This window comes from Aulostomus chinensis, chromosome 24, assembly GCF_037954235.1.
Source record: "Aulostomus chinensis isolate RoL2024-O1b breed Wild chromosome 24, RoL_Achi_v1.0, whole genome shotgun sequence".
Lineage (NCBI taxonomy): Eukaryota > Metazoa > Chordata > Actinopteri > Syngnathiformes > Aulostomidae > Aulostomus > Aulostomus chinensis.
In genome coordinates this window covers 1,562,501-1,586,507 of record NC_141343.1, presented here as the reverse complement: position 1 = coordinate 1,586,507, position 24,007 = coordinate 1,562,501, and the positions used below count along the sequence as shown (strand labels likewise).

At 41.7% G+C, this 24,007-nt stretch overlaps 1 protein-coding gene across 2 annotated transcripts in view; it reads right to left on the bottom strand.

Annotated features, from left to right (window-relative positions):
- Window positions 1-24,007, bottom strand: part of lrch4 (leucine-rich repeats and calponin homology (CH) domain containing 4) — a 41,433-nt gene that overhangs the window by 16,961 nt on the left and 465 nt on the right. For both annotated transcript variants that reach the window (XM_086197196.1, XM_086197195.1), the window contains exons 2-3: window positions 2,793-2,937; window positions 1,473-1,602 (exon numbers count right to left, since the gene is read on the bottom strand). In XM_086197196.1, the coding sequence (XP_086053322.1) occupies window positions 1,473-1,602; window positions 2,793-2,937 (275 nt within the window). The remainder of the gene's footprint in view (window positions 1-1,472; window positions 1,603-2,792; window positions 2,938-24,007) is intronic.

Sequence of the window (24,007 nt, the reverse complement as noted above, 5' to 3'; positions counted from 1 at the left end):
CCGGCATCTTTCATCACATTAGCAATGGCTCTACGGCTCTGTAGGCCAGTGGTATGGGTTTCTGGTTTGATTTCATGCAAACTTGCTGTTGTCGCATTTGTTTGGTCACAGGACTGTTTTTTTGTTGTTGTTTTTTGGGGGGGATAACACAACACATACCAGTGTTTGTGTTAAAGAAAACTAAAATAATATGACAACACAGCAACACCCACCTACTTTTCTGTTTCTCTTCTAAGACGACACGAAATGGAAGCTGAAACTAGACCCTCTATGACTTGGTGTTAACCACCAGCAGTGACCTCTGACCTCTTGCTCGGCTCAGCTAGAATGTGAATTTAATCACGTAAAGTGGTCTGACAAAATCACATTACGCCGTTGTCTCCATGTGCAATGATATGTCACACAGGAAAATAAGAGGCAACATAAGACATTTCCAGTGACGAGCTAATCCAGGGTTGTGGTGGTGTTTGTATGGACTGAAAACATTCAGACTCCTCGAGCTGAGGGAGAAAGAGGACTCAGTTGTATTTTTTATAGAAGTGAACCACAACAAACACTCCTCCTGGACACTGTAAACAGAGCACGTCCACAGTAAGTGAGGGCAAAGGCGGCCAACATTTCCCTCAGGAGTTAGCAATTCTGACACAGGAGCAGCAAGAAACTGTCTCTGTCTGAACGGGTCGAAAAGTCAGCACGTCTGGGCTGAATGTGGGCCGCCATCTGCCTCAACCAGTTAGCTCAAAGATGTACTTGCTTTCAAACCACGTGTTTGCATCCTTGCCCGTTTATGTTGCCTGTTACTGGAGAATTGAGCAAGAGGGCCCTCAAGACATAGAACATCAGATTTTGTTCACAATAAAACCCAACAGTGGAACAAGAATGACGGAGGTGGAGGTATGCCGGGAGCTAGATGTACCGGATTTTTGGGAAAAAATTGGTCTCAGTGGGTGAGTAATGATAAAAGTGCAGATGACGACTAGGGGACAAATACACCCCACACACACACACACACACACACACACACACACTTCACCTCTCCAGCATTTTCCACCGTGCTCAGACACAATGGTCGTAGATTAGCTTTGCAAGTTAATGCAAACTTCTAAATGAGGTTTGAAAAATCACTGGAACTGAAGGAGTAGCTATCATAGGAGGACTCCTCCACCCGAGTGCTGTAAGAAGTGTAGCACCTAGTGGTAAAATCACTATACACTGGTCTGGTTCAGTCCAGTGTTTCATATCTTTTTCAAAGAAACTTCAAAGACAGATGATTTGGTCCGTCCAACTCTCACTAATCACTGATTAACAGGTAGATGAAGAAATACCAACTCCTCCAAGTAAAAGACAGCAAGAGTTTGTACACCTGTGAGTGGTAATATGGCTGCGCAGAAGAGTGAGTGTGTGTGTGCGTGTGTGTGTGTGTGTGTGTGTGTGTGTGTGTGTGTGTGTGTGTGTGTGTGTGTGTGTTTTACCAGCTGTCGGAGGTGTGTGAGCAAGTATATGGAGGCGGGCAGTGAAGACAACTTGTTGTTGCTGACGATGAGCACACGCAGGAGGGGAAGCTGAAATACTGACGGTGGTAAACTGGACAGAAGGTTACGACTGCGAAGACAAACACACAATTCATGTCGCATGTTCACACATTTTTTTTTAACAATCACACAAAATTGTCTTATAATTATACAACTTTTGGAGCTAAATACATACAAAATGATGTACAAACTTCAAACGTCTTTGTTATTTTTGGTTGTTATGATATTCATACTTTGAGCCTCCATTTGCACGACCTGTAAAGCAGCAGGTCTCTTAGCAACAGTAAGATGGTTGTCAGACGTTGCAAGCAGTGGAACACGATATGATAAAGAATCACAAAGATGGCAGGAGATAACAGCGGCAATTGCAACTTACACCAGCAGCAGCTGCAGGAGGAGGAGGAGGAAACGTGCCAGCTCCTTTGTTATAGTGACTGCCGTGTTTGATTTGACATGTTTGAGGATATTCCAATTTTAGCAACCACAGTTCTAAGTTCTTTCTATTTACTAGTTTTTATGTCTTACGTGTCAACATTTAAAGGTTTTTAAAAAACTTGTTTGAAAATTTCCGTGAATGTTATTAATAGACAAGGACAAAAAATCTATTATGAGCAAATAATTTTATTCATTCAGAATATAATTTGAAATATATGAGAAATGTGCCTTTTATATGAACAACTTGTTCACTGAATTAGCAGGAAATGGGCTACATTGGGATTTGCGTTATCAGGATGTGAGAACCTGTACGGTTTCTGGATCCGTGAACTGAGTTTTGTCTTGTTCTGCTATCCTGGACTTGAGTCCAAGTCCCACAGAGAAAGGCAGTTCAATCTGGACTCCTGAGTATGTTAATAGATAAAGAATAGTATTCAAGTGTTTACTCAGTTACTCATTACAAATAGTCAAATCCATGTAGCGGGTATAAAGCTAGGCTAGTACAACTGGCCAATAAATGATTTGATAGCGGGATTTGGTGTCCATCTCTTTTGTTTGCTGCAAAATCCGAGAAAACACAAAAAAAGGACCCGATGGAAACGCAACAACCTCAAACAAATTAAACTAGGTGTAAGGATACAGGTGAGTTTGTGTGATTCCCTGATCCATCAATGGCTGGTTTTGAACTCGATTCTTTTTTAAATCAAAAATTGGAGTTCAAAGACCAGAGGACTCAGATTATCTGACAAAATAGACTACAAACACTAGAAAATTTAAAATGTGATGCTCCTACTGTGTTGCAGAGTTTGTACAGTGGTGAGTTACCTGAGATTGAGGTATGTGAGTGCCTGCAGGTTGCCCAGGCTCGAGGAAAGTGAACGCATCCCATTGTGGTACAGGCTCAGCGTCTCCAGAGAGATGAACTGGCAGAGCTCCTCCGGCAGCTCGCATAGGCGGTTCTTCGACAGATCTGAAAACACAGAATGATTTTGATGAATGATTCAGTTCTCTGCGATTCACTCCAATATTAAATGAGGAATTCAAGATATAATTTACGCTGTAAAAAGCAAAGAGTACAATTCAAAGGGAGACTTTTTCCAGCATTTCTCCTAATTTTTGGTGGATAAAATGAGAAACAGAAACAACTACTGATGAAATTACTTCGGTGTGGAACAGGAGCAGAGCTGCCTGCAGCCTCAGAGCAGCTAGAAGGTGATCCAATGAGGCAACTGGCTGCTGTCAAATTACACCCGCTAAGTGCATTGGGGGCTCCGATTGTTGTTAGAAGCATAGGCACTTTTAGAGAGTATGAGGAGACAGGAGCAACTTATAGGTATTGTGTCATACTGCACAAATTGTAAAGATATTTTTTTGCTATTGCTCTTCAATTAATGTAGTTATTCTGAAAACTTATAAACAAATTGTAGTTGTGGTCATTTTATAATACTGGTTTAATCTTCGATGTTTGAGTTGAGAAACACGCTTTGCAAATGAATCAGTTTTTTTCAGTTTTTTTCTTAATAACAAAGCTACCGCACTCACGATACTGTTTGATTAATTAATTCCAATATTGTATAAAAATATTCGCAGTTATGGTTTGACAATGGATCTAAATTAATAATTTATTGCCATTTGGCCCACTGGATATTTGTAAAAGGTTAATTGTGTGTCAAAAATACAATTTTTATTTGAAAGCGGTGACACGACAGTGACGTCCTGCCAGCAGGTGGTCTTCTAAATATATACAAACATGTTGACGTTTTATAGAGATTAACAAATCAAATTACACCATAATTTACATGTTTTTTTGAATAAAATAACAAATGATGATGTAAAAATGTAGGTTTACTTTAACGTTGCAAATTGTATCACAATATCAGTCAAAAAAAATTAAATCGTGCACAACATGCAAATTATGACTTCACCTGATTGAGCAGTGATATTATAGCTCAACTTCCTTCTCATAAGTTGACTTAAAATGCCTAAATATTGAAAGGAAGTAAAACTATGTTCAATCATTCTTTCATTCTATAAAAATATGATCTGATGTTCAATCTAGTCCCCAAAAATTATGCGAAAACAGTTAGTCTGGAGCATCTTGCGCTTCACTTCTTTTGTGCCCTGCTTTGCACCACAGGCTTTTTCTGCTACAAATAAGCTTCTTGAGCTGCGGAGAACATCATCCTTCTTTGTGTCGTGTGACGGCATCCACACCACATTCCAAAACCACCGGCCTTAAAATGAACAAGCATCTCCCAACAGAGAACCCGCACTGGCTGAAAGTTGTGTTTCAAGGCCAACTCCCACCCACTGCTGACCAAACTGGGTGAGCACTTCCAAAAATAGATGCTTGTGGCTGCGGCCATTCTTCTTCCCAGAGTTATGACATGTAAAGCCATTCTCACCCACCTTGGAGGAAATACACACCAGTGAACGTGACTTCAGGATAATAACAGGGCTTAATTACCACATCATGGCCTTGGCTGGCCAGGGCGAGACAAACTACACAAAAATACAAAATGTTTATTTTGCATGACATCTTTTTTCACACCGGGGCAATATGAGGATGGATTCTACTTAATCCCACGGTAATCTGGGCTGCCCCCTTTCAGTGGAGACATAAGAACAACTGCAATATCTGTGGGTAGTGAAATATCATGATACGATTTTAGGTCTTTATTTGCCAGCTCCGGCAGGAAGGCGCTCCCGTCTAGCTCTTACTGAACCTTTCTGCTTGGAAACAATGATTTACTGACACGTCCAGAGAACTGTCAGTTTTGAACTTTCTGTTTTGCTTCAAAATTCAAAACGGCCCAGAAAGTAATTTGATTTCTCCTCCAGTTAACTTTCTTTCTTTTCTCTTTTTTTTTGCTCCTAATATTCTTTCCCGTGCAAAACAAAACCCCTGAACCCCTATGTTTCTCCAATGTACCCCTTAGGAGTATTTGCATCTCTTCCATCTCTACGTCCTGACGAGTGTGGGCTGAACAGAGCCAGTAGCAGACCCAATAAACCAGCCATAGATTGTCTACCAAGCTGTAGCGATTCCAAACAGCGCCATTAGTGCAGAGCGTTCACTGACAGCGGGATGAGACGGGAGGCTGTCGATGGCAGACAGCCCAATGGCTCTTTATTGATCGCCTCTGTGAGGAGGCGGGTCTGCTCTTTGTTAGGGCTACAACGGGATCGCGATATGTTCACAAGATCTAAAAGGAAATTGTCTGACCAAATGTGAAATACTGTTGTCAGTGAGAAATGGTCCGTTAATATGATGTGTGATATTGTGTATCATTTTACTCCATATGTTTCAGTTTAAATTAACATTCATAAGCTTCATTCAGATGGGTTTATCCGTGTCATCCCCCTCCTCCCCATATGGTGTCAATCCTGGGACATTAGAGATAAAGGAGCATTACTGATACTTATACCTCATGCACAATTTTTTATTATCAAGCTAAAAATATATATAAAAATAAATATTTATATATCAGTTTCTAAGCTAAAAGTTAAAATGGTGGTAAAAGAACATGAACACGGCTACAGTAAAAAAAACGACATAAAAACAGTGCATGCACACTGCATTTATTTAAGTGGGAACAAATAAAGACCATTTCACATGACCTTAATAAATACAGCAACATAATGCCATGTGTGTATGTGTGCGCACTTGAGTACAGACACTGTACACTGGTCTCTCTTAGCTGCCCCATAGCTGCAGGGAAGTTGTCTGAACAATAGGAGGGGGTGGAAATAGTGGAGTGTTTGCTCTCAGGGATGGAGAGGTTCTCTTAGTTTCTTCATCTATTGTTGCAAAATGATAAATCAGTAAAAAATAAATAAATAAAAATAACAGGAAATGTGGGAGTCTCCATTTGATTTTAGAACAAGTTGATGATTTAGCTCTAGCGCAAAGCACGCACAAGTGAATATTCACAATGTTCTTATGCACGGAAATTTAAATTCATCCCATTAATAATCATCAGGAGCAGCTGAGTTCTGCTGCATCATGGTGCAGTCACGCTGGCTCGCAGCTACAGCAGCTCACGGTCTCTCTCCTCCATCTATTCCAGCTCTCTCCTCCATCTATCCCAGCTCTCCTCCATCTATCCTATCTATCCCAGCTCTCTCCTCCATAACCCAGCTCTCTCCTCCATATATCCCAGTTCTCTCCTCCATCTATCCCAGCTCTCTTCCTGCTCTCATTATTAGGGCCTGAGCCAGTCCCTGGCGAAGACCCTATTATGTTTCGAAGTCACACTCGCCACTTCAAATTTTATTTTTATATTGCATTCCTAAAAAAATTCAGGAAGCGATTCTGTGGCTCGTCTGATAGCCAGCAACATGTCACTGTTTGACGTGCTCGGTTACTCGAATACACTACACCCCTGACTTCCTTAAAAACCTTTGCTTGCATGAACCACAGACATACAAACAGGGATGAGTTGCAGCTACGTTTTCAAGTCTACGTTAAACCTTTCTATCCCTTCAAAAAATGAATTCACCTTCAGTGTACAAACACACCATTACAAATAAAAAAGAAATCAAATCTTGTTCTCTCCTTTTTTTTCCTTCCCAAGGATGCCTTATCACTTAATGTGCTGCTCGGAGTTACAACCCAGCCAGTCTGACTCACTATGAACATCATGGGAAAAACATCCACTGTGGAATGGCAGCAGCGAGGCAGAGAAATGTCTCTAACTGGCCTGGCATTGTTCACCCAGCAGGCCCCTGGCTTCAGCTGGGCCAGCTCCAAGACCCAGAGCCAACTATCAGCTCAGGCATGGCGCAACCAGTTCAACGAGGAGGAAGAGGAGGGCCAACGTACTGTGACAGCGAGAAGTTCAATCCTTCTGGGTGAAGAGCTGAATCATATTGAACCGGTTTCTACAGGCTAAACCTTTAGACCCCTAAAGGTTCTGAAGGTCAAATTCTCCTAAAAATACACACCTTTGATACCCAAAATGCTTTGGGCTTTTAATTTTCTCCCATTTTTTTCTGGACCCCTGCGTGAGTCCTAACAGGTTAACTGTGATAAATGTTCATGTTTCATATAGCACAGAGGTATTCTGAACACCTTTATTGTGTAAAAATGCAATAATCTAGAGAAAGTATATAACACACATTCTCAGGTAGTTTTCATCCCTGAAAAACAATCGTGAAATACAATCAAATCAAAATGTGTATGAAAATAAAGCAGCACAGGAAGATTCTTTCCCAGTAACTAAGTTAAACACAATAAAACCAGGTTCCTCAGTTGCAGTCACACAGGAATTGACTTTATGGCTTTTGTGCTATCAACAATAACCTGTCTCCGCACCTTCCGAGGATTTGGCCGAAACCTGATTAAAATTCAGGTGCAGCAGGACAAAGCCAAGATGCAAAAGGCAGCAACATTCCTCCACACACCTCATTGATAGTTTCACATCCATCTAACCAACCTTGAATCACGATTGCTACAGTGTAAATACATTTCTGCTTTCTGTTGGTGGCCCGATAGCTGACATCATCAACAGGTCAGCACAATACAGTCCCTTATTGTTCCTGGAAATGAACAGGGTTAAATCGGACATTAGAGGATAATTACTACTAACTTATTAACCGTCCACACTGCATTATTTGGTCACACCCACACATAATTAGCATCTTGCATCTCACTTTATTGACCCCAAGGTAATGTTTCATTTAGCAAGCTCTAGAGTTAACGATATCTTGATTTAGCCAAGTCTTGATTTAGAATGATCTTGATTTAGCCAGCACTTGATTTAGCATGTCAATTCAAGTTTTTAAACCAAGGCTTCTTTTTTTAAATATGCATTACTAATGTTGGCATGATGTTCTGCTTATGAGAATACAAAGAGTTAACATTTTTTAAAGTCAATGTGAATACAGTTAGTGTAAATTTACTGTAAATGTCCAGTTTGTAATATGTCAAACAAACTGATTATTGGAGTAACTTTACAACCCTCCCACCACTGAGTGACACCACATGACAATGTTTGGTTGGAGAATTATTAAATTGGGATGAAAAAGCAAAGAAACCAGCATGCATGCCATTAACAAACCAAAGCCAATCTGAAAGGCTTAGTCCATATTAGCCCCTATAAGGCTTCTGCTGATCTGGACTGACCCTGTGTCAGGTAACCATGGTGACTGTGCACAGTGGTCACACAGCATGCAGATTTTGTGACAGGCTTAAGAACAAGGTCAGCTATCATTAGCCTGAAGAAATAAGACTAGAGTAGTGCCACGTCAGGAACAGAATGTTTTCCTTCCTCGTTATCTGAAACTTCACTAGAACCATCTTTGCTCTCACCTATCATTGTCCCACCTCATAGTTTGGTTTGGCTGATATTCATGTGTGTCTGATCTGGTTTTGGTTGCTAGATTAGCACTACAGTGTCCACCAGTAAACCAAAACAAGACTTCACTAAACCCAGGAAGTGCAGAGCGGCCTGCTGCCTGTGCCTGCAGTACATGTCAGCCCCAACTAATGCAAAACTCCAGAGATGCAATCGCTGGCTGAGGTGTGGCCAAACCCAAAGCTGCAACTTCCACACACTAGCAGTGAAGCAGCAGATTCCTGCATACAAACACATTCAACTACAGATGTAGAATGTATGATAGGAGCATCATGGGATCAAGTCGTTTCTTGAACTATATATTATTGAATATCACTGGAAACATCCCAACTTTTATCACAGTTTGGGTCTTTTAAACATAGAGCGTCTCTGCACTACAACCACACCATTTTAAAAATGGGGAAGGCGCATTGTCTGCTGCAGGGAGGCCACATCATACCATCTAAAACAGTGTCAACGGATTTCAAAGGATCAGCATAAAGAGGAGGATTGGCCTGACAGAGCAGAACGCTGTGTCTAATTACAGGCCGAGCTGTGATGGAGGCGGATCTGCTTAGACACTTACATCACTGCTGACCCAATGACCTGTAGAAGTTGCAACACACTAGTAACTAGCGGTCTAGTCAACCCCACCGACTCTAAACTCGAGGAGAGCACTTAAAACCAGTCGGGCAATTCATTAAAAAAAGAAAAAATATGACAAGGAAACACGGGTAACAACAGTCTCCTATTCCAGATTGTATTGCATAACCTCAGGCCTCACTGGCGCTCTGTGCCATCCCACTGACATAATCAGACAAGCCTTGGCTCTGTTGCAGAACTGACTCACTGTACCTCTGACGGTTTTGCAAACATGGGTTTGCTTTTACCCTCTTTCCCACTGCACACACGCGCACACAAGTGGGTTCAAACCTGAGTTCAAACCTGGATAAACATTCTCTAAAGGGGGGATTGATCAGTGGTAGATGCGCAGTTGACTTTCAGTTCTATTGGGTTGCTATTTTCAGTCTATTTCAGTCTATTTTCAGTCAAACCCAACACCCACTGAACTATGTTAGAGTGTTAAATTTGTGGTCAAGATGGGAAAAAAGGTACGTTTTCATTACCTCCTGTATATATGTTGCTGTGGAGATCTAACTAACATACCTAGTTAATGCAGTTGGGAATTGTTTTACTCAGGCAAACACTTCAGCCCAAGACTGACCAGGCACATAATCCGTACATCTAGTGAAAAGAGATGTATCATCAGGGTGACACTGAAACTTTGTGTCAGTTTAAAGACTTGGCTTTTTGTCTTTAATGGTATTTGGCATTAAACCAGCAGTTTAACAGGGAGGTCACTGCTGCCAGTTAACTTGTTCTGGTTTGTGATGTAAAAGGTGAAGCGGAAGAAAGTCTGATCGTAACCAAGCGTAAGGAGGCAAACACCCACCTACAGTTCCAGGAATGGACCAACTTCTGTCAAACTTTTTCTCCCCTGGTTCATGAAAACTGGGACAATACAAAATAGCAGCTTAATACTGCTTACACAGAAGAAATACACAAAGAATGATGTCTGAGAGGCTCCCAGCAAATTGTTGTTGTGGAAATCTCCTGCGGTTGCCATTGTGTTGTCAAGTTAACCAGTGACGTAGCTTCGGAAAGGGCATCACGTTACTACCTGCCTCACCTACTTGAGGTTCTCTTCTTTCCAACAAGCTCAAGTCATAAACAGTAACATGCTGTTTCAGTCTGACGAAATCCAGAGAAAACCTCCACAACTGATGAAGATCTGACCAAACAAAGGCTAAAACGGAGGTTTTGCTCCACGACAATTTTACTGTCAACTGATTATAGGGATGTTTATGGGTTCATATACTATACTTCTATCTCATGTCACAGGCTTTGTGGAGTTGAGGAAGTACTGATCATGTCTTATTTCAAAAGCAGCAAACTTGGGAATCTATTCTGTGTCTCTCAGCCAAGAAACCTGACACTCCCCTTAGCAATCAGCTTTACTGTAAAGAAGAAGAAGAAAAGAGGGACCCTGTGCGTAAAGAGCTGAAACTATTCATGTCACCTTCTGAAAAAAAAAGGAGGTACGTTTCAAGAAAAACAAGGAGAGGTGGGCTGGATGAGTAACAGGTAGATAATACTGGCAGGGGAGCTTGGACAAAAGAGGGGAAGAAAAGCCAGAAAAGAGAATAAAGGAGAGCAAAGAGGCCGACTATAAGAATACCAGGACAACAAACTCCCCCAGAGAGGAATGACTCAACAAAAAAGGCCAGTTGGTCTATAGGCTGCATGGACTGCTGGGAAACCCCTAAAAAAAAAAAAACCTGAATGATCAATCTCAGAGAGCAGCAGTAGTCGGGTTGATTTTGGTTGTTGTTTGCCGTCTTAAATGAGCATCTTATACTCGCCAACCACACCTTAAATGTCAGTCTGATACTGTTTGGGTTTATCTCACAAGGTTGCCAAGGACAACACACGTCTGAGTCTGTGTCAACACAAGACGGGATGTTGTGGTGGCGACTGATGTGACAGTGTTAGCGGCTTGAGAAGAAGCACTGTAGATGAGCTGAAGACTGCAACTCTGTTAGTGACACCAACACACCAGACCAGGCCTGGTGGAGGATTGTAAAGAAAAGCACAAACTGAGTAGTTGAGCGGGTAGAGGAGATTAGTGTGTATGTAAAATGTCAGCCATGTAATACAAAAGCAGGGCTCAACAAGCTTTCTGCTGTAAAAATGAAAGTGTAATGTTTTCTACTCTGTTACATGGACAGAAAGTCAATTCCAGTCAAAACCTCCAGTTAACTTTCAGTATCCGGAGTAAGAAACATTTGTCTCTTTTAGAAACTCTAGTGGTTTATCAAAATTTAATTTATATGTAGTGTTCAGAATTTAACTGTGACCAAGAAGTATGTGCGCTCTAAGCTAAAATTTGTTAATTAAGGGATGCAAGCAAACATTTATGAACAAAATGGTTATATTTAATTGAAGCAAAATGTTGTCCCGGTTTGTAATTATGAACTAAAAAAAATGTAGTCCTGTCTCTTTTCCACTCATTTAACAAGATGTTTGGTCTTAAGAAGTCTGACATTGCGGTTTGTAACACATCAACAAGATGGCAGCCGAAAGGTGAAATGTGCAAGATGTAGTAAAAAGCCTCTGAAAATGAACTGAACATGTCCAATACAAACAACAGGTAAAAGACATGTGTGACCTGGCTTAATATAGACATCGGAAACAGATGGCTCTTATGTCACAACCTGTTAAGAAACAAAAAAAGTGTTAAAAAGAAAAGACTTTATTAACAGTGAACGTGCAATGACTGTCCTGGGTGTTTTCTCAGTCTGTAATGACGAAGCAAACCCTGAGTGACTCAGCTAGATTACAAGATAGGACTTGCACCTGTAGTATTTTGGCCTGTCTATAGGCTGCATATTACATTTGTTCAACTGCTGCAAGGACATGTGTTTAGTGTTACTGATTTCGTAGTCTAGTTTTCCCAGTTGCGAGTCCTATCTTAAATGAAAAAAAGCTTTAAAGTGAGAAGAAAGTGCAGTGCTGGGGGAAAAAACAACAACAAATGAAGAGAGATGAACTAAGCCTTTTCTTCTCTGTCCTGCGCGATCTTGCATGCAAAGCTCATGCAAAAGGGGAACCACAAGTGGTGCAGACCTTACAAGAGCACAGGAAACAGGGACTTTACAAACAGGAGGGCAAGATGAGGCAGATGAAGACACTGAGGAGCGGTAAAGGAGCGTAATGTGCAAAAAATAGCAGACTATAACTTTACAGTACAAGTTTCAAACCGGCTTACGAGTAAAATGTTTGACTTTTTAGACTTGAAATGCACTGATGGTAGATAAAGGGCCTATCTGTAGGTGAAACTTGTATGCAACTCCGAGAGTAACAGACTGAAAAAGTGACAAACTGAAAACTCTCACATGGTAAATGTGCCCAGATTGTCATGGCAAGCCCACGCAGCCTGCAGAAGCGTCAAAACCTTGTTTCACCACGGAGATGAACCCACTGTGTTTGTAATGTGTCTATAAAAGCAGGAAATCTCTGCGTGTCCACACCTTTCACCTGATTAATGCAAAACTTGTGGGGTCTTGGATCTGAGCCACTGAACTTTCCACAGAGCTTCACGTACTGTATGTGGCACTGAAATCAAGTTGATGAGATAATGCCACACCATTGTTAAAGATTTCATTAAAATGTTGAATTTATCAATTCAAATGTTTGCATAAACTATACCAGCTGGTAAAGGGAGGAGGTTTCTCCCACATCAGCATGCCTGGTTGCATTTAAAGCACACAAATCTTGTGATTCCACACCCCCAAGGCCCCCCAGCCTTCTCTACCATGGACCAACTCCCTCAGAATCAGCCATCTGAACACCAAACACTCTGGGGGTTACATAAGCCATGCAGGGTCTTGGCTTTCATTATTCACCAGGCAGTCCAGTCCACACTATTAGATTATTTACACACACTCTCATAGTGTTTCATTGTGTTGCAGGACAAACACTGAGCCGGGAGGAACTGCACTTAGGCCCATTAGCAAATGGCTGCCTGGTGAGACTGGAAAAGATGAATGAGGCAACAAAGCAGATAAATAAATGAAGAAAGTAAAGACCCATACACTCAACCCTGATGTCCTTAATCCATCACTTCAGCACAGGACCATTGAGCTGGGTCATCCGTCACCCGATGAGTTCTACCTCGCAATGCAAGCATTTGCTCAGCTATTGTCTACGAGGTTGGCAGATTTTTAGACACCAGTTATCTGAGCTTCTCATCAACAGGTACGGCTAAAATTGGGAAGCAAAGAGGATGGTGCTCTACCAGCTAAATCCAAAAACAAGGTTTCCATGTACAGTAAATAAAGCCTGAAGAAAACTCCTTCCTGGAACTAACAAATCAGTGCCTGACTTCTCTGCGCATCATTCGCAATAATATAGATAAGAGCATCTGTGACAATAAGTTAGCATCAGCATTAGAGGTGTGAATGTAGCAGAGTAGCGCGTACTGCAGTACTCAGCAATAGTGGCTACATCTCTTCGCAGCGTGCCGGTAGCAGCTCTGAATCAAATTGCTAACGAAGATTTTGTGTGTCGCACCAAATGTTTCTGAAGCTCACGTACAATTTAGCTTTTTGAGATGGAAAACAAAGCTGACAAGATGAGTATGAAGACCTGCATGGGTTCACATAAGGCTGTAAATAAATCTCCAACCCCAAGTCTGGTTCCTGTGTTTTATTTGTGAGAGGCAGGTGTTAGCTAATGAAATGACATGAAACAATTGTGTTCGAAAGGAAAATTTGTGTTGATTCTCTACTGACTCACGAGTCCTTTTTTTTTTTGTAGTTGTTGGTTTACAACCGGAACAGCTCTCAAGTCTGAAGAACTTTTGATGTTTCATTGCACTCCGGGCAGATAATCTGGGTTGTCACAACAGTTGTAAAACAAACTCAACTGCGGTTTCAGGCCAGTCTCGACACCTCGCTGCAATCACTTGGAGCATTTAATGCAGAGCTCCTATAGTCAGACCTGTTGCTGCCTCAAGGAGTGATGCATTCCAGATATTAACAAAAAAAACAAAACAGTGACAACACAAGGAAGAATTCTATATATCACTTCAGGATGGAAGATCTCAACAGCCACAATCAAGTAATGTTCAGAATTTTTTTGTCTGGATCTTCTGCGGAGCCATCATATGACGTCTAACGTGTTTTGGCCAACATACACACGTGACTACACGATAACAAGGAGGACAGGCTGCTGGTGTTGTCCCACAACCTCCCTCTCAGAATCTCTGACTTAACTCTGGTATCTCCTGCGGGACTGGGGAAGGACTCCCCTTCCCCACCAGCTGCCACGCAGCTCCACAGAGGAGAAAGAGATGTAACTAAAAATACTGTAAATGAGAGCATGGGAAGAGGATCTTGTGGTGAGGCTGGCCCCCAAAGACTGATGACGTGAACCTTCACTTGAGAGGAAGTTGACTTTTGTTACTCAAACACTCTGGGTGTAACAATATATCCTCTAGGTACTGCAATATCACACAACCCCTGTTATCACCTGTGCTGCTGCACAGCCAATCTCCATTTAATTGCTATTATTGCTCCCAGTGATTATAAGAACATGAAAGAAAAACATTTTAAATGAAATTTTGTGCTGCTGCAGCCATGTCTTGCATTGGTTACATCTACCCATTCATCTATTTTCTATACTGCTTATCCATTAAGGGTCGGGGGGGGGGGGGGGGCTATCTCAGCTGACATTGAGCAAGAGGCGGGGTTCACCCTGGGTGGGTCACCAGTCTGTCGCAGGGCCATCAGGGGTATCTAGGGGTTCAGTGTCTTGCTCAAGGTCACTTCGACATGGTCACCAGGGGAAGTGAGGATCAAACCAGCGACCCTTCGGTTGCTAGACAGCCACCCCTTCAATTGTTACACACTCCCATTACACAAATTAAAACTTCAACCAAAATGAGAATAATGAACATTTCTCTTCTGCGGTCAAAATAATTGCGATTACCTATTTTTTTAATTGCTAAACCAAAACCTTTTCAAATGAGGTTGACAGTTGGATGGGGACATGTTGTGTGATGCAAGAGGAGTAAAGGCTCAGACAGAGAGGAGGGACAAAGCAGAAGTGAAGGCTGAGAGAACACCAAGCCCACATCCGCAGCCAGAGGAAATATAAGGGGGGTGAACATGCTTTCTTAATGACACCTAACAGATGTAAACAACCGACAGAGAAGCCTACATCCATATGTCGCATTCAAATCCACCCTCAAATTGAAGAATCTGAACATTAAAGTGTTTTTTTGTATAGTTTCTAAGAGCCCAAAACTTGTCAGCAATTTAATTAAAGTGTGTGTGTGGGGGGGGGGGGACGACTCTGTAACAAGATGAGTCAACCTGAATGTAATGTAAAAACAACCATCATATGGACTTTTCATATGAAAACCATGAAGGGAGTTTCTTGACTTTTGCTCCAGGCTGCATATGTGAGCGATAATGAAAATGCAGTTGGGTGCAGTCGTGCCTTCAGACACTGGCACTAATAAAGCAGCACAAGGAGAGAGCCAGCTTCTCCTCTTCAGCCTGCACTGATGGAGCGCCAGCTGACGGTGCTTCTGGGAGAACATTGATAATTTGCTAATAATTTGCCAATGATTTGCACAGTAGAAAGTATTATTGAAGTACAAGTGTTTCTGCAGCGCTTTTCCATTTTTCAAAAACCACCAGATTGGAACAAAAGAAAAAAAAGGTAGAATTTCACTGAATTATTGAATAATTCATGATAGTTAATGTAATAATTAATATCTAATTTAATGTTCCCGATCTGCAAAAGAAAATGAAAATGAAGGATTAACAAATTGACAGTGGTGCAGAGTGATTCTACCAGATAGCATCAGGACAGTTTCAGGAATTACATTTTTGAGGTTTAATTTTTATGATATATCAGTAATTTAAGACATTAAAAGTGGAGGAAGGAGGAAATACACAGTAACGTAGGCTTCCTGACAGTGTGATATAGACGTGATAACAGCAAAATAATTTAGTCTTTAAAATGAATTCAGGTATTACACACTATAGAAAAGGAGACAGGATTTGATCATCAACCTCAGGCTTCTTTGTAAGCCCCTTCAATGGGAAACACACACACACACACACACACACACACACACACACACACACACTTTTGCACATTCATTATTTCTCCAAAACAGCTGCTGGGCATGTCAGGCGTGATATGGAGTTGGGACCAACCCCCCACCGCTGCACATCATTTCATTAAATTTCTTCCCATGCACCAAGATTTCCATTCCTTCTTCACTACTGAACAAACACACTCCCAACTACATCCTGTCTTGCAATATTTTTTTGTAATAAAGTAAGAGCTCAATATCTGCAGTATTGGCAGGAGGGACGTCCCAACTGAGTATCTAATATGTTGCTGGATTCTTCGTAGCGAAGTGTTCACTAGGTGTAACGTGGCTATCCAGTAAAAACAGCAAAAAGGTCTGGACGCGTTTTCATTCATCCACGTAACTCCAACTCAGCAGTGAAGTGCAAATGCAGCAAATTGGGCCAATCTGCACACTTTTCCTCTGCTGAGACATTCCCGACTGTTGCCCTTGGTTCTAGTTCAAACCTTCCAAGCAGAGGGTGGACGGATACTCGGCCTGGACACGTCGGCTGGGCTAGGCTACTTGGCAGGGTGCTTTTAGGTTCCTTTAGTAACAAATACAAAGAAATGACAGGCCTACTGTGTCTGCTGGGGCCACATGAAGGCAGAATACTGATGTTTGTTACATTTCAGGTGGTAAACATGCACGTAGGCTCACGAAGGATGCAGGACACCAGGAAACTTGCCATCAGGGAAGTTTACAACTAGGGACAACTTTGCAGGGAAATTAAAGACAAGGAGACACTTGGATTCAGCCGTCAGCGCAGCAGCAGTTCAACTGTGGCTCTGACTGGTGGGACTCGCGCATAAACACACAGACCAAGATGGGTTGAGCAGTATCTCATCTAGTCCTTCCACTTCCCTGTTGGTTCCTTGATTTTTACAATGGGTGCTTGGAATCAAGCCCTAAAGCTCCATCTACAACATGGAAAGAAACCAGTGCTCATTAATCGGTATATAATGAGCAAATAATCACACAAACTTGATGTATTTCTAATGTTATGGTGTATTTTCAGAAACTGTATTGCACAGAAAGACGAAATCTATAACCTGTGGATGTAGGCTTTCAGCCCCCTAAATTCAAAGCATGACTTGTCAACAGTAAGACTCACACTTTAACATATTTAGCTGCTGAAGACAAGTTACGTGTGTGTCTGTGTGTGTGTGTGTGGGGGGGGGGGCACTGCTTCTTTATTATCAGTGTTGACAATTTCTGTGGCGACGATATTGTTTCTACATGTGTGTTGTCAACTAAAGCACAAACTCAGTGTGTTTTTGGTTGCAGGTGGTCTCATGTCTGTCTTGTGACTGGGCAGTCAGACATGGGTCAGGATGGGACAGAGTTGCAGCCTAACTCACACCAACATCGCAAAACACCTGGCGAATCACTTCTTGAAGTGGACATGATTGTCAGATTGTGATTCCAGATTCAGAAAAAAATAAAAAATTAAGATGCAGAAAGCGCATTTTTATGTCATGACGTACAGATTCACTAACAAGAAGTCTTCAACCACACATCCAGCTGCTAGCGGCTGCATACAGAGAGACTGCGCATCCAAGCTGAATCACAGCCTGAGGAGTTTAGAGGCTTTTCACAATTAATTACCTCAACAATCAGGTCAACAGATAAATTGTGCCGTATTTTCTTTTATCTATACAAAAAGGAATCTGGCTAGTCATTCAATAAAACACTAAGAGTAATCAGAGTGATCCCAGTCTTGTATGAGAACTTTTGCCAACATCAAAGCCAAAACGGAGACTGTGACTGGGAGCCGCTGCGAGGTGAGCCATTTATCAGAGTAATTACAATATACAGTTCAAAGACAAAAGCGCTCATAAAAACAGGGCTTGACCACTTCTGCTCAGCCGCCTTCAGCTGAGGAGGCAGAACTAGAGAACAGTACACCTGCAGCCACTGGATGTAGAAACGGGACTTTTAGGCAGGCAACATCAGAATTAGGCGCTGATCTTCACAAGTCAGTTAACTACATTCAGGGATCAGAAAGATGGTGCTGATCCGTGCAGCGATCCATGATTCCAGAGCTGGAGTCCATCTGGCTGAACCAGGAACTGCCATCACACAACAAATTAGTGAGCAATACGGTCAAATCAGCTGCTCTGGATTTCACACGTTTAATAAGAGGAGCTGTGTGGTTTACTGCAGCCTCATGATGTCATCTGTTACATAATACCAACAATAATAATGAAAATATTCAATATTGGTATCAACAAATGTTTATCAGAATCAGAACTGAAAATCTGAAGTAGTACATCATGATCTAAATAGGAGAACTCTAATTTAAGAAAAATATCTGTCCAAGGCTGTGTGAGTGTGTGTGGGTTTGTGTGAGTGTGAGAGAGAGAGAGTGAGAGAAAGAGAGAGAGACAGAGAGAGAGCCAGCTTTGTTCACTTCAACCAGCACTCCGGGAAACACTCCTCAAGAGATGAGCCAAATCTCCTGTGTGTGTTATGTGTGTGAACCTCTGACCTTCCTGAAGGAAGTGGCTCCAGTGGGGGCTGATGTTATTATAAACACTGCTGGGCCTCCTCGGGCCAGTCCCATCCCAGTTCAACCACCAAGTAGTCTCTCACTCTAGAACCAAATGCAGCCGGACTAGGATCTCACACTCAGCAGCACCGAACAAGCTGCCATTTTCATACGTCAGCGTCCGAGCTTCCCAGGACAAGTAGCTGTTCACTATAAACAGTCCTGGGATGGTTCTCATTCGTCTTTGTCACATAAAAAGTACAAACAGATGAGTCGAGCGTGCCAGCTGACTGCCTATCGTCAAAACCGAGAAAGTGATTTTTAATTTGGAAACCAAAGCTAAAAGAATATTGAGTTTACTACATGAAAAAAACCGCGTTACTGCTGATGCTACAGCACGGTTGATGCGCTTTAATGTATAGAGAGAGGTGCCAAATCATAGGAAAAACAAGATAAAAGACACTTAACATCCTTCCGCCGGAGGTATTCACTAGAGTGGCAAGCCCAAGTCAAACGCTATAAATAGTTGCCAACAAATCCAACATATTCCTCCTGTTTTAACTGGCCGAGCTATTTTCGGACGGCGCCAAGCTTTATTTTAAAGTGAAACATCATTTCTTCTTGAAGGATCTATGTCATCTGTTCCAGAGATGAACAAAGACATCTATGTTTTAGCCTTTTCGTAATATTTGTTGACAAAAAGACACGGTTTGTCCGTGGTTTCAAATCTATCGCAACATCTAGTCGGCACATTTATATTGCACACACTGATGTTCATGTGGTCTCACGGTTAAATGACAATGGCTAACTGAATGGCAATAACATTCTTTTTATTTCCTACGTGGTCAGTTTGAGTGCTCATCTTTGAAGAGTTCATTTGCCGCTCATTAAGAACTACAGGCAGTTAATAGCGTAGCTATCTTCCGATTGTTCAGTTGAAGGGTGCCAGCACAGGCCTACTTAATCTAAGTACTCTTGATTTTTTTTGCTCAAACAAAAAGAAAAGCAGCTGTTAGCAGTATAAATTTGGAAAGATGCTGATTTAGGTTCTTTACCTTGGCAGTTGTGTCCAATTAATATGACTAAATAATCCAAAACATGATTTTACTCTTCTTCGCAAAAAACTCTCCCATGATAGCACAGAGGACCCCCCCACCCCCAACCACGAGCTAGAAATGTTAGCATGGTCCGACCCTAGTTAAACCCAACCTGACAAGACTATGCCCGCTGAAGATCATGACAGCTGGGTGACTCAGTGTCTGTCTCCACCCACACAGACAGACGCGTGTGGGCCTTAGAGTCCAAGACTGGGGACCAATATCATCTGTGGCACTGCACTGTATGGCACAATAGAGCAGAAAATCACAACAATTCAGATTTTGAGAAATCGTGTCTCACCGTGTTTGAGCGTGATGATCTTTTGTTTAGAACTTTCGCTGCTGACAACAAATTTACAATTTAATTTATAATTTTACCCTCCCCCAGTCTGCCCAAATTATGTTACTTGGATTTGTTTTTATATATATATACACAGTAATCTGCATCAGTGGGCACATTCCTATTCCAGTACAGGTACTCCGTATAAGTACCAGGTATGTCAGTGAAACTGTGAGTACGCTATTATAGAATTATAGACGTTACCGCAAAGATTACATGGATGCTGCGAGAGAAACGTGTGTTTAAGTCAAAATGTCTACAAACAGGCCAATAGAAGAGCTCGACCCCAGAATTAGACCTGAAGGAATAACAGCCAAGTCATCCAACGCCATGACTCATCAGCAGACCTGTCACAACCTGGAGGCAAAGTTAAAGTCGGACACAGTATCGCTCGCCATCTTCAACGTATTAATCATCAATCGTCCTTTGTCATGACTAAACCTCAGACAAAGAAGTTCTCTTATTTGGAGAAAAAACATTTTTTAGTAAACAAAAGAACAGCAATAAAGTGTAAAACGTTCTCTCAATCTTAAATATTGAAATATTCCCTGGACCAAACAAGTTTATTATGTGATGATTAATTCAAAACAAAAATAAATGTTTGCTCCAGCATTAATCTGCTCATTAGACAATTCAGACAAATCACAGCAAGTTAAAGTGCAAGCTAGCAGCTACTGATTAAACTGTTGGGACGAAGGATGCACAGCTGATGCCAATATTAACTGGATAAAAACATGTTTTTAATGATATTCCCATGTGGTACATGCTGCAAAAAAATGTAAACATTGTAAGTAACACGATCCTTTATTAGCAAAAGACTTTGAAAAGCCCATAAATTATATATTTGTTTTGTTTTGTTTTTTTTCCTCACTGGTGATGAGAAAAGATGAAGAGCCTGAGCAAAACCAGGCCAATGTCTGAGCAGACCGCGCAACATAGCAAAATTTGGGCTTTTTGCAGACAGTAAGATCCAATATTCTGCGCGCTGATGTAAATGGTAAATGGACTCAGTTTTATAATGCGCTTTTCTACCTTAGCGGCACTCAAAGCTCTTTACAGTGTCATCTCATTCACCCATTCACACACACACTCACACACTGATGGTGGAGGCTGCCATGCAAGGCACCAACCTACACATCAGGAGCAATTATGGGTTCAGTATCTTGCTCAAGGACACTTCCACATGGTCACCGGGGTTGAGGATCGAACCAGCGACCCTTTGGTTGCTGGACGGCCACTCTACCCCTGAGCCATGCTGCCCTTCATGTAATTTTACATTCTGCCAAAAATGATTTTGTAGAATGAAACAACAATGTTTCTGACTACACTCAAAAGTATAAGAAATAGGAAATGTAATGAAATATCATAAAGGCTTCTTAATATGAGTAATAAAATTACTGATGAGATGGGATTCTCTGTGAGTGAGAATGGTTGTTTGTCTCTATGTGTTGGCCCTGCGATGGACTGCCGACCTGTCCAGGGTGAACCCAAAGGCTGCTGGGATAGGCTCCACCCCCCCCCCCGCGACAATGGATGGATGGATTGATGGATGGATGGATGGGATTATTTTTTTCCATCTCATCTCTTCTACTTTTATATTTTTTCTCTTTTAATAACAGTCAGGTTCTGACATTCATTACACTGCACTTACAGCACAGAAATATATATTTTCATACGATGCCAGCAGTACTGACATTTCCCATTCCAACTGCAAAAGGTGTTTTCTTTTATATTTTGTGATTAATAATTGAAAAAACAAACCTGAGTTAAATATTAGTGCTCTAAGAAGCGTCATGAGGATTTACTCAGTTCTCAAACATCAATATGGGTATGAGTCTCCACAAGAGGAAATGATAAACGGTTCTGTTCCGGAATCCCAGTACGCACAGTACCCATGTGTTTGACCGCCCGGATCTTTATCATGTTTATAATTTATATGAGAAAACACAGTTGCCAATTCATTTGCGAGACTGAGACATTCCTCCATGATAACACCAGTGGACACGAGTTCATTCGGCCTCAACTTGGAATTCACTGTGACAGGCTGAAGTCCTGATTAGCCTGGTTGGAAGGCAAAGTCGCCGCCGTCAGTGGAGAGACGAGTTACCACTTGTCCGCTCTTGCGAGTGTGCCGCAGAGACCGTGGTGCACGCTTTACGTCATGTTCTTCACCAACGCGATAGGTCCAAAACTCACAGTCCCCCTCTCAAAGAGACATGGAACACTTTCAGGAGATACATCAACTTGAAAAGTGTATTTTACCTTTCGAGTGCTCACAAATAATTGTCTTGAGCTCACAAAGATGTTTTCCCCTCCTATATCACTTCACCGTGAATGTAGGAAGAGCCAGCCAACATGTGATAATGAACTGCTTCGTAATTACGAGTACAATTGCATACTCTGTCATTTGGGGGGGCCCACAATAAAATGTTTATGATAAAAAATTGTCTGCTTCCAATCTCTCGACCACATCATCCCATATTAATCCACGTCTTTTATAAATTGACCTAAAAACAAAGTAGAACCCTTCCGGCGTGTTGAGTCAACATACTGATCGTCAGTACTTGAAATGCAAAAAAAGTCCTTTTTTTTTTTTTTTTGAAGAACAGCTTTAAAGACATCCTCAAGGATACCTGGAACCTTCTCAAACACGGTCCCCGGACCCTTCAAGGTTCCCTCAGTCGTCTGTGAACTTCTCCCCCAGTTGTCTGCCAGCTAAGATCCTCTGACTGTCTGGCAACAGACTCCACAGCTATAGTTTTACTGATAAGCCTCGCTAGGTTATTCGTTTATTCAAGAACTTGCATTTGGATAAACACACCCTAATCATGTGGCACTGGCACAGGTACAAGAGGCTTGGGTTGCTCCAAAGGCAGGTGTCAGTGTTTGTGTGTTCACGGTTTCCTCATCCCACTGGGCCCAGACCTGGCTTGTTATGAGCAGATGGTCATAATTAGCAGAGCAGAAAGCAGCGGCAGCAGCAGAGGATGAGGGGGTGTTGCATTAAAATTGCAGCGTAGCGAGACAGATTTCAGTCAACCTGGCTGGGCTAATCCTCTTTCCAGCAAGCCAGGGTCGAGGTAGCTCCCTTTAATCCACAAAGTCATCCACGTCCCTCCTTCACTGTCAAGTTTTACCCTCTGATGTTAAAAGGGCAGGAAGTGGGTGCAACAATCTTCAGTGGGGTTTGGATCAGGTCAAGGGGGGCCCCAACTTTTTTCCGAGGAGGGCCAAAACTCTGACTAAAAGGTGGGTCGGGGACAAAAACAAACTTGTTTTCTTGTTAAAATACATTTGGATTGTACTGTACGCCGCTGCCTCTAAACTCATGAAAAACTGACATCTGAATATAAATGACAAAACTGTATAGACAATATATAATAAGGTAGATAGTATATAATAAGGAGAATTTTATAAATACTTTTTATCTTAATAATCTAAATTAATCAATACATGCTGGGCCAAATCTGGCCCCCAGGCCCCACTTTGAGCTCCCTGGCTTGCACATGTTAAATTGAATGACAGATTAAGGAAGAGGAATTGCTTTTCTGTTCGTTCTACTTTGTTCTTTGAAATTCTCTTTAACAGACCAAACCCCCAACTACAAAAAAAAATATATATATATATATTTTGAATAAAGATATAAAAACGACTTTGGTAACACATACAAATATAAAAAAGAGCTACAATTAAAAGTCATATAATCAGTGTCCGGTAAGGTGCTTGATGCTAATTTTGACAACGAGCTATCATACTTCTTTTTATTTTAAGTTTGAACGACGAGCTTTACCTGCTATTTTAGTTTACAAATTGATATGTGGTTGGAATAAATACATCTGGATGAAGTAGACGTGCCGAAGTACGAGGTGGGTCGGTTTAATTAGAAAAAGAGTCCACATTCAGATACTAGGAACTGGAGACCGGCGACAAAAATCTGCACCAAATAAAACCGCGTGATTCTATAGAGGAGTTCCGGGGCTGAAGAATGAAATGAGCCCCGTTGGAAGAAAGAAGCAGGTGGCGATAAAACAAAAGGCGGCTCTCATAATAACAGCTAGCTCGC